At 35.8% G+C, this 12,196-nt stretch overlaps 1 protein-coding gene across 1 annotated transcript; it reads left to right on the top strand.

Moving 5' to 3' along the window:
* Nucleotides 1-2,613: 2,613 nt before the first annotated feature.
* Nucleotides 2,614-3,703, top strand: LOC121811366 (B-box zinc finger protein 23-like). The gene is made up of 2 exons (XM_042212207.1): nucleotides 2,614-3,252; nucleotides 3,324-3,703. The coding sequence occupies exons 1-2, from the start codon at nucleotides 2,830-2,832 to the stop codon at nucleotides 3,471-3,473; spliced, it is 573 nt and encodes a 190-aa protein (XP_042068141.1). The 5' UTR covers nucleotides 2,614-2,829; the 3' UTR covers nucleotides 3,474-3,703.
* The last annotated feature ends 8,493 nt before the right edge of the window (nucleotides 3,704-12,196 follow it).

Genomic DNA, 12,196 nt, shown 5'->3' with positions numbered 1-12,196 from the left:
AGCCCAACTCGCAAATTCTATAAAAAAAACATTGAAGAAAAGAAGACTCCATATCTAAAATTCAATAAATTAACAAAGGACAAAAATTAATAGTATATGCTTATTCTAATACTAATTAAGAAAAAAAGTGATATTACGTCTGTCTTCTGACAAAAATATAATTTGAGACTATACATGGTTTGGCACTGAAAAATACATAAACTAAACGGAGAAATTTTATGGTAAAAAAAAATACTCGCTTCGTCCCCGCGATTACATATTTCGTTTTGCCATTTTTAATCTATCCGTTATTACTTAATTGATTGTGTCAATTTTAATCAATCCGATACTACACACTCTATAATTCTATTAACTCATTAAATTCATATGTCATTGTAAATTAAATAATATTAGTATACTTCCTTCGTTCTCAAAAAATGGACAAACTTATAGATGACACGAGCTTTAATGTGCAATTGGTAAAGTAAAGAGAGAGATGCGAAAAAGTAAAAGAGATGAAAAATATAGTGAAATGCGTGTTAGTGGATTGTGAGATCCACATTATAAATGAAGTGTAAAATTATTATTTGTTGAAAAACTTTTCATATTTAGACTTTGTATAATTTTAGAGGACAACCAAAATGGCAAAACTGGTCTATTTTTTTTTAGGACGGAGGGAGTATAAAAATTGGATTCACGTTACACAATTATTTTCACCCACATTTCGTCATCATGTTTCTTAAAGCTCAAATTGCTAATGAGCTAGATATAATTAGTATCAAAGGAGTACCATCTCTAAATTATAGACTTTTTTTTCTCAAACTAGACAGAAATGGAAAAACATTCCATGCTTGATAAATAATTTTTTAATTTTCAAATATTAGTGTAGCAAGTTTTAATTTCACATCATAGAATGCTCATAAATAGCAAAGAGTAGTCATCACTCATAGAATGCTCAAATAGTGAAGTTGGCATACCTATATTTCTATTATAGGCTTGAAAGCAATTCTCTTTATGCACTAGCATTTTTCAAAGTAATTTTTAAATAAACTTCAAAAGCAACCAACACAAAAACATTCACTCCATTCTCTAATAAACTTCATTTTCACTGTTGCAAAAAAATACAAATATAAAATAAAGAAAAACCAATAAAAAATAATATTCGGTGTACGACTATTTCTAGCACATAAAAACAATTTTGCAATCATTCCTCACCATACAATTTTTGTCAGCCAATAATAATAAATAAACCCATCACGATAACAAAAACCGAATAAAAAAATCAGGAAATTCCACGTCATCAGGCAGGTGCGCATCAGGTGCCCCCATTCCGCCAGCAACGTCCACGTCAACAGAGAGAATGTGGGTGCCGCCACGTCAGCCAAGAGAAAAATATCCCGTGCACCAACCCAGACGTCGCCGCACAGAACCCCAGCCCACAAACATTGAAAAATCAGGTGTTGAGCCCTTAAATTGCGACACCTGTCACCCCTCTTCACCACTACTTCCTACCATGTCGTTTCACACCCCACACACATTCCCCATGTCCCGAAATATCTCCAGCATCTTTCTTAGGTTCTTGAATTCCCGACTTTGCCCCTCTCTCCTCCATTCTATTCGAATCCATGCTTAATTTAATTCTAGAAGTTAGACTTTGTCGTAGTACAAATATAAGAAATACGCATAACGTTACATAGGCTCCTACTAAAATATTAACACTATCTTAGTGGGTAATAACAATTTAATATGGATGGATGGTTGGACCTAAATTCTAAAGACTGAATTACCAAACTTAAAACATACCAATATCAATTTTCTTCATACAAAATGTAAATTAAGATTCAAACATACTCCCTCCGTCCCGGGCTACTCGCCCCTTTTTCTTTTCGGCACGGAGATTAATGAATGAGTGTATAGGAAAGTCAAAAATGACGGCTGTAGGTGAAATTTTTTACTAAAAATGGAAAGAGTGCGAGTAACTTGAGACGCCCAAAAAGGAAATAAGTGCGAGTAGTGCGGGACGGAGGGAGTACTGTTAATGTTAACTTGCTTCATAAAAGCATCAACTAAGATCAAATGAGAGATTAAGTTAGATATTATCTTAATATCAAATTTGAAAATCTAATAAATGTGTTGTACTACATAATTCTAAAATCTAGAAGATCACTAAACTACACATATTTCTGGACATGAAATTTAAGAAATTGATAATAGTAATAGTAATATTAAGCATAGAGCATAAAATATAAAAATACATAAAATAGGAGATAGACAAAGAGAATAAATTATAAGAAAAGTTTATCTAAAAAATAAGTGTTTTAAGTAATTGATTATCAAAAGACTCAAGTAATTTAATATATGTATCTAGAATACTGTAAACGAAAATGCATATCTATTGATAATATGCTTTATCATCAATCAATTGATCCCGTGTTCATCTTACATGTGTGTTGTAATGATAAAACCTTGAACAAATTAAGATTAATAAAAATATTAAGAGGAAATAGTATATAATTTCATGAAATAATTTAGGGGTGGCAATTGTGTAATTTCAAGTACGAAGAAGGTGAATTTTAGTGCTGTTGACTGCAAGTTGAAATTAAGTTATTTGTTCTTCCTTCTTTTTCTTCTTCTCTTTCATTCCTCACCCATCATTTCTTTCTCTCTATATCTCTCTCTTTCTTCATATTTCCATTCCTCTCTTATTTCAACTGCAAAAATTCCTCTCTTTTCTCATAATTTCACCATCAGTTTCTGCGATAAAATAACTCTTCTCGTTTCGATTTTGGCCTCTGTATCCACATCAGCGATTTCCGTTTCATTTTTTTTTTAAAAAAAGGATTTAAAAAAATGAAGAAAACATGTGAGTTGTGTAAACAAGCGGCGCGGTTACACTGTGAGTCAGACCAGGCGATCTTATGCTGGGACTGCGACGCCAAGGTGCACTCCGCCAACTTTCTGGTGGCGCGGCATTCGAGAAATCTCCTCTGCCGCGTCTGCCAGTCGCCGACGTCGTGGTCCTCCTCTGGATCCAAGCTCTCGCCGACCTACTCCTCCTGCCGAAAATGCGCCGATAATTGCGATGGCGAGCACGAGGAGGAAGAGAAGTCGGCGGCGGCGGCGGAGGAAGAAGAGATGGCCGAGAATCACGTCGCGCCGTGGTCGCCGCCGCCGGAGAGCTCTCTGAGTGGCGGTGAGGCTGCGCACGGCGGAGAATCGGCGTCGATCGTGAGGAAACGCAGCAGGCTCCACCACGATCGTACCGCGATTATCGTATGAATCCCTCTTTCTAGATTTGAATTATGCTATTTTGAATTTTTTTTTTACGGATTCAGTGGATACAGGAAGATCTGAATATCTGTACGGATTCGGTGACGAGAGGAATAGCGACGACGCGGTGCAAGTCCCGGAGATCCGAAGGCCGTGAGGCGGTGGCGCCGCAGGAGGAGAGAGACGTTGATCTGAATTTGACACTGGGACTTTTCAGCCGCTGATTAAGTATTTTAGTGTTAGGATTAGTATTAATGCGAGTTTTAGAATTAGTTTATTGGGAAATGATTTTACACGTTTAGAGTTTTTTTTAATTGTTATTGTGCAATATTTTACTACTACTAATTTTTATTGATTGTGCTATTTGGTGGTAGTAATAGCTAAAATGGGTATATTCTAATTTCATTCTGTTGCAGGATGCATATATAAATATTCAACAAAATCTTATGAAGTAGTATTTTTTTTGGATGGTAAATATGATTTTTTATTATGCCACAAAAATTTTCATATATGGCTACAAACGTAGGATATGAGGCGGACACTTTCAATAGCTCCGCTCTTTTTTTGTCCACAGTCTCAGTTTATTTGTCCGCGCCTAAAAAAAAGGTTTCCGCCACTACAAGCAGACACTTTCAATAGCTCCGAAATTTTATAATCAATTATAAGCAATTATAACAAAAAACGTGTATTAAAAAAAATTCCTTCTCCCTTCCTCTCTCAAAAAATGTCGAAAATTATTATTAAAAAAATAAAAAAAATTCAAGGGGGCGGCCGGCGCACCGACTAGGGGTGAGCAAAAAAATCGGAAACAGAATATCCGAACCGAACCAAACCGAAATTTTAAATTCGGTTCGATTTTTTCGATTTTTCGGTTCGGTTCGGTTTTAAAAATAAAAAAATTTTGATTTTTCGGTTCGGTTCGGTGCGGGCGAATAAAAAAACCAAAAAACCGAAAAAAACGAATTATATATATATTCTATTAATTTAATATATTATATTATATATAATACATATATTCTTTTAATATATTCTACTATATAGTAATATATATTATATGTATTATTAATTTTATATTATATATAAATATTCTATTAGTATATATAAAATAAAATAAAATACACATATATAAATATATATTTATATTATATTTATTTTTTTTAAGGTTTTTCGGTTTTTTTAAGGTTTTTCGGTTTAGTTCGGATTTTTCGGTTTTTTAAGTTCGGTTTTCGGTTTCGGTTTTTCGGGTTCGGTTCGGTTTGGATTTTGAACTAAATTCGGTTTTTCGATTTTGGCAAAAAACCGATCCGAAACCCGAATGCACACCCCTAGCGCCGACCGCCGCCCCACTATGGATAGCCCCGCCTAATCGCTTCGTCAGCCCCAGACCGGCGCTTCCTCGCCCCGAAGACGCTGCATGACCGTCCGCCCCAAATTTTTCGTCCGCCTCGGGGCGGAAGTCGCCCCACTATAATAGCCCCGAAACCGCCCCGAGATCGCCCCGACAGGGGCTATAGCTGTGGCTATCCCATAGTGGATACTCTTACTACGACTCCATATTTGATACTACTAATATTAGATTCATTTGAAAGCTGATTGTCACATTCACATAGGAAATACTTCAATTTTTGTTTCATTTTGTAGCAACTTTGAATATTATTTTTTTCATGGATATAATTGTAGTACATGTTTAATTACTAACAAACATGCAACATGCTGTTTTGATTATGCTGGAATTATGACGATTTACACCGAATTTAAAATAATATTTCTAATAATAAAATAAGTTTGCTACTTTATTGATTAACAAATAAAATAAGTATCACCGTAATATGATAAACTCACGTCACTCCAAAGTTAGTGGAACTAATATTATTATCCTATAATTTTATTTAATTGACTATGACTCCGCCAAGAAGCAATCCCCAAAAAATGTACTGGTACAGTTATATATTCCAAATTTTGATAACAAGATTTTAAGATATTTTTTTTGAGTTTTGTGATGAGAGACTTTTATATAACAATTTAGTCCTTCCACAATGGGGCGCCCTAAATCTCGCCCTATGCACCGCCACGTCAGCATTTTATCATCCTGCCCTTCCACCTGCAGTGGGGCGCCCTAAGCATTTTACTATTGTTTTGTTATTTAATTTAAATGCTTTCAAATATATAAGTGCAAACTTATTAAAAAACACAACGATTAACTAAAAGAACGGCAAAAAAACATTAATTTTAAAAAAAAGTTACACGAGTTAGAAATAAAAAAAATGACTATCCTACAAAAGCTCCAACTTCCGGCTCAACTCATCGCTCAACCTCTGGAGGCGCTCGGCTTGGGCCGGATCCGTACACTTCATAAGGGCGTTGTGCGTATCCAACAACGTCCGCGCCATCGAGACCGTTGCCAAATCCGCATAGGCAAGTGTCGCATGGATCGTCGCCGGGGTCGGGGTCGGGATCGGTGATAGGGGCGGCGGCCGAGGAGGATGTCGCCTTCGCCTTCACCTTGTTCTTCGCAGCCTTGACGCCTATGGGACGCCGCCGGGAGGACATTGGTGTGTCGGAACTCTCTTCCTCCGTGCACGTCTGGTTGAGGTCCACTGGACGAGTTCCGCTTTCGCTGGTCGTGTAACCACCAGTGTCGGTGGTCTTCGTCCTCTTCGCCGCACCGGTGTGCATAATCCCGCCTTGGAACTTCTGCTTGTCCTTCAAGAGCGCCCAGATGTTGAAATGCTTGAAGTCGTCGTACATGGACTGGTACGACAACAGCGCTCTATCGCGTACGTCGCTCAAGCTCTTACGCTTCCCTGATCCCTCGAGCACTTCTCGTACTCCGCCGCGAACAGGTTGACTTGCTTCTTCACCTGATCCTAGTGCTTGCGGATCTGCTCCCATTGGCGCTTGTACGCGCTCGGTGGCTTCACCTCATTGTAGCGCTCGGCGATGCACTCCCAGTACGCGAGCTGCTTCTGGTTGTTCGCGAATATCGGGTCCTCCGATATATCCACCCAACACCTCGCCAAGACGAGAGTTTCATCCGGCTGGTAGTTCGTACTACCGGGGGCGTACTCTACACAAGTTGTCGGAGGTAGCAACTTGTGCGCCCGATGCTTGGTCCGCTTCTTTTTGGCGGGGGCGGGGGACGCGGCGGCGCGACGGGAAGCGGCGGCAGGGCGAATTGGAGACGGCTCCATGTCGGAGAGACCGTACGAATCTGTACTGAAGTCCGGATCGTACTGCGTGTTGGCGTCAAACAACCGATATTCGCCAGGTTGTGTACCCGACCACCGTGCGCCATCTCCAAACATTGGGCTACTAGGACTTGAGTATCCACCGGAATCCATTTTATAGCGTAATTTGAGAGTTTAAAAGTTAATCAAATAGTTACAAATGAAAAGTGAAGTTGGGGTATATATATAACAAAATTTTCAAATTAAAAAAAAAACTAAAACGCGTTGCATCGTCCGCGTCTCCCACAGTGGGCGGACGATGCCCTATCGTACGCGCTTCGTCTGCGGACTAAGAGTCGGGCGCGGACGACTCATCGTCCGTCGTCCGCGGTGCCACAGTGACGGACGATAGCGCGCCCAATGCATCCGTCCTATTGTGGATGGCCTTAATAATATAAAGAAACTGACGATGCTATACAACTAAAATAATGCTACTACTGTGTTAAGAACAATGGCAGCTCATCACTTGAAAACACTTAATCTTATAACTTACATTATGTATTTATTTCTATTATCAACATTCCTATATTTGCAAAAGCACTTTACACTAACAGCATTACTATTATAATTATTAGTTATCGAAATTTATAAATATGAAAAGCCATATGGTATAAATCCATTGGCTCGCACGTACTTATGAAACACATTTTAATGTATTTATGAAATTAAACATTAAAATATATGCTTTTAGCAAAGAAAATCACACTGATATGCATGTTGTATGTCTGTCAATAATTTCGCTTATTTATATGTTTTATGTAATAATAGTAGGAGTATTAATTTTTAACTTAGAGGAAACAATTTGCAAAAATATACTGTATATTTTAATAATTACTACTATGGTTTGTTACTATGCAATTATGATGATAGCTTATTAGTTAGTAGTGCCAGTTGTTGGGGCAGAGTAGGGCTGGCAAATCGTGCGGATTGGGTCGTTATCGGGTCAACCTGATAATGACCCAACCCAATAAGGTCTAACCTGAACCCGACCTGTTAAGGAAACTGTAAATCCGAACACGAACCCGACCTGCTACCTTCAAATCCGAACACGACCCGCACCCGACACGAACCCGTTATCGACACGATATAATATGGGTTGACACGACACGATAACAACCCGAACCTGATATTACACGATTAAAACCTAATATTACACGATTAAACCTTAATTTTTAACCTAATTTACACAATTAAAATTCATTTTATACTATTTAAACCTAATTTATAAGAAATTAAAAAATTAAAGTAATATATATTTTTAAATAATAATAAAAATAATAATATTATTTCTTAACGGGTTACCCGTATCCGACCCGCATCCGACCCGAACCCGACCCGAAATTATCGGGTTCTTAATGGGTCAACCCGATAAGAACACGAATCCAATAAGACTTGACCCCAACCCAATAATTTCGTGCGGATTCGTGTCGGATTATCGTGTCGTGTCGAAAATTGTCAGCCCTAGGGCAGAGTAGTAGATGTAAGTGGATGGACTAAATTACGGCACGTCATTTCCTCATTTAGTATTGCAAATTTAAGAAATATAGTAATGTTATTTTATTAATAACGATATAAGGGAAAGCACTCATCATTTCTCTACTACATATATCGACGTGAAAGGACACATATATAAGTTGGAAATTCCTCTTTCGGCTAAACATTATCACTTTTATATTCTATTTAGATAAATCTGAGGCCACATTTCTCTTTATTGCATACGGATGTTGGGAGTTGAATGCTATAGTACACTTGGATTAATTTGACAGGTTACATAGTCTCTTTCACAGCGGAAGACTTATACAAAATAAATAAATTAGATAATGATCTATTTGATCGATTATGCGATTAATTAATTCACATGTTAAACAGATAACTGCATGCTAGAACGCAAGTAATTCATGCGTAAAGAATATAAATCCTAAAACATGATTTCTCGGTTTAGGGTTACCGATTTGTTTCTCCAAAGAATTGTCAATTGCTCGCGCCTTCTCCACGTGATGGTCTTCAATACTAGACCACGGATCTTCTGACTGGTTCCTGAACTGTATCTCAATATCAGGGTGGACTGATCTTATCAAAATACTAGGACTCGAATAAACAAAACAGAAATTTCTCACGGAGGAGAGCTGAAGAATTTTCGAGCTCCTCTACTAATTAGAGAGGGGGACGAAAATTTCATAGAATAATAATTGTATTTTCTGTCTAATTTATTCTCCTATTTATATTAAGTTCTTATTGGGCCCGGTTAGGGATCTAGGAAGGTTTTGGATATGGCCTCACTCAATTAGCTTTTTACTAATTAAATTGAACCAACGATTTAATATAAGCTTATATTGGAATATTACGAGCAACCAATACAGAAGTAATATTGCACTGCCCATCCAAATCCGAAATTACAAGTGATTCGGGTTTCCGTTATGTTTATTGTTTATTTCTCGCGCTTAAGATATAAATGTCCATTAATTAATTAATGTCTGCTATAGACTTAATTAATCAACATCTTATTTATTCTAAGAGTGGACTTAGCAAGAAACATTTATTTATTATTCATAGAATAATTAAATTCCAACTTGCCAGTTTCCAAATAATAAAACCTTGTTCAAGCTCCTCTTGAGGGCATTATCAAACGAGACTCATCTCGCGCGCGATTCAACATAATAGCAATCCTAGCACCGCTAGATATTAATCACCACTATCCAATATATCAGGATTATTGGGTTGCGAAAAACCTGCACCATTTGATAAGTCAAAGTAGTGCATAATAAATACCGTATGCTCAATGCTAACATATGTAGATTAAGAAATAGTTATTTATTAAGACCTAATCTTTCAACAGATAACATAAAGACACGTCTTGCTGTTAGATCCATTCAGTGCTATACCTCACCAACGTTATCTTATTTCAGAAAGGCTTAGAAATAATCGGACTGACATTGCAACATTTCACGATAGATAGTCTAAGCCTATCTAGGTTGTGAAATTCTTCTTTCTCTTTTGCAAAGCATTGCATAGAACCGACTGTGTTACCTTAAAGTGGACGACGCTCACAACCAGTCTACTAAGCAAAAGACTTAGATTTTGTTTGCTTCTTATACATTTAAATGTTTATAAAACATCTTATAAAAGCACAAGCGAACACAATGTAACAATATACAGATCCTATTCGTGCGATACTGCTCGAATAATACTGAATCGGGTTAAAAGTGGATTGTAGAGTTTTTCGTATACAAGCAAGATTCTATTTGCGCGAACTTGCTCGAAACATGCTTTTCATTATACCAAACCTAACATAATTTTCATTTAAGAAAGGAAATTGGTGTATCGAATTCGAACCTAATGAACAAGGTCGTTATCTCGAATGATAAAGATGACGCATCGATCGATACTTACTAATAAGGGTAATGGAAGAAAAGAAAAAAAAATCCTAGCTCTAAAGAATTAGAGCGAAGCTGTCATATATCATGGAATCGACGACAGTTCAGAAGACAAATTTTAGAAAATTTCTAAACTTTCATGAGATGATGGTGGGATCGGCCGACCCCATACACCATACGCAACTTGAATTCGTCAATAAGATTTTGAAACATTTGATTATTTGAGCCATAAATTTATTGACAACATTATTTTGTTGAACATGAATATATATACCATATTATTTATGCTAACTATATATGATGAGGTTGTTTTAGAACAAAATCTTTTTATTATACCTTCTAATGTTACATTACGTATAGGGGAAATGATGAAGATGTTTTAGAACAAAATCTTTTCATATATCCTACTATCTTTGTATACATAATCCTATATGGCAATAAGCCAAGAATTCAAATTTATTATTGTATACTACTTCATTTATTTTCGTGGACCAAATTAATTCACCAATGTGTATACGAAGTCGGCATCCGATCACTACGTTCGACTAATATTACTAATAATTAGTGTTGCATTTAATGAATACTAATTAATTGACATTACTACGTGTGCATTTTGCACTCAATTGAAATTTGCTCAACTAATTGCAAATGATATTACAATGTAAAGTGACATATGTAAATGGTAATGCATTATTTATATTAGTGATATGTAATATGAGCATTAGTCATATTAGTGATAGTGTAAAATGCTGGAAAAATTATAAAGTTTGAATTTGTTATAATATTTTATTATAACTTTTTTTTCTATAAAATTATATCTGATATAATAACCGAGAAATCATATGTAGGTATCATCACTAGTGAGTTAAACGATGCCGTCTATTCAAAAAACATGATAAAAACATCAACAATTTATTGAGCATAGACGATGATATTTTTCAACATGAGATAATTGCGAATAAATTCAAAATTTATGATTTTTCTAGCTATTTTAAGTTACGAGGTGACTATTATTTGACAAGTTTCATGATTTTTTAATCAATTTGTCTATATTGATACGAGGTTACATTCTATTTTTTTTAATCTTTGATATGAGCTTATATTCTATTTTACTATCTTTTAATTCATGGAGTAACATTTAGATCTTTACGCAATAACATGAACTTTGCAATTTGTATAGTTTGCGAAATTGTTTCAAATTAGGGTATATATAGTTTTAAAGCATTTACATTCCAAGATATAAAGTAGGCGAATCACATTATCAATAAAAAATAAATAACTATAATACTCCTATACATGCAATTATGAGTAATCCGATTTCAAATATATGTATATATAATTTGGTGGTGCGACTTAATAGCGTCGATTACAATATTAAATCACTCAAATGCACACATAAAGAAGCTCATTTCGATCATATTCCAAAAAATTTCAAGATTTAATTGGTAACGATGGATTGAAAAATGGTCGGGAAAATCAAATTAACTGCCAATGGTGGATTCATATAGCGTCGTGATGTCGACCAACTTTACTGCCAATGGTGGATTCATATAACGTCGTGATGTCGACCAATTTTACTGTCGGCTCATGAAGATTGGAAAACTATACTGCACTAAATTTGACTCTTAGAGCTACCGTTGACCTCGTTTTCTTTTTTAGTTCTTCATCCATTGATAGCGATGATCAACGCACCACTTCTATCTTACGATACTGACCACAGATTTTAACACATGTATTTTTTCTCAGACCAGCTAATAGCTAGCTATTTATGGAATAAATTATTGTTTTTATATAATAATTTTGCAACGTTCACGTATACACTTGTTCAGAAACGGACCTCAATTTGTGTAGACCACTACTTTGTCGAATTTCCCATTTTAAATATATATCACAAATTGTGACGACGACTTCGTCATCGTGCCCCAAAATTAGTGAACCATATCTCTTGCTTTTCTTGCTTGGTCCAAAACTAATCCCAATGTGGGATTTTATATTATTTTTATTTTAATTCTTGAGCCATGGGTGTTTTTGTAATTTCATGTGAAAAATATCTAGGAGTTTGTTAGGTTGTTTACTTGCTTAATAGTCAATACCTATAGGCTTTATCTCATTAGAGTAGGTTAATGACAAGTTTGTGGTCGTTAATCATATATTAATAATGTTTAATTCTTGTAAGAAATGATTGTTCGTGTGTTTTACGGCTCAATTGACAACCATTGATAACTCGCCGGCAAAGAAAAAAATAAGAGAAATTTTAATTAGTATTGACTAGTAATTTACATGCGAGTAATTTGCATATAAATTCTTTAACTATTTTTATTGTATGCCAACTTTAAAATCCTTTTA

The sequence above is a fragment of the Salvia splendens genome, chromosome 7 (genome assembly GCF_004379255.2).
Source record: "Salvia splendens isolate huo1 chromosome 7, SspV2, whole genome shotgun sequence".
NCBI lineage: Eukaryota > Viridiplantae > Streptophyta > Magnoliopsida > Lamiales > Lamiaceae > Salvia > Salvia splendens.
The sequence above is the reverse complement of the archived record's forward strand: the minus strand, read 5'-3'. Positions and strand labels throughout refer to the sequence as shown.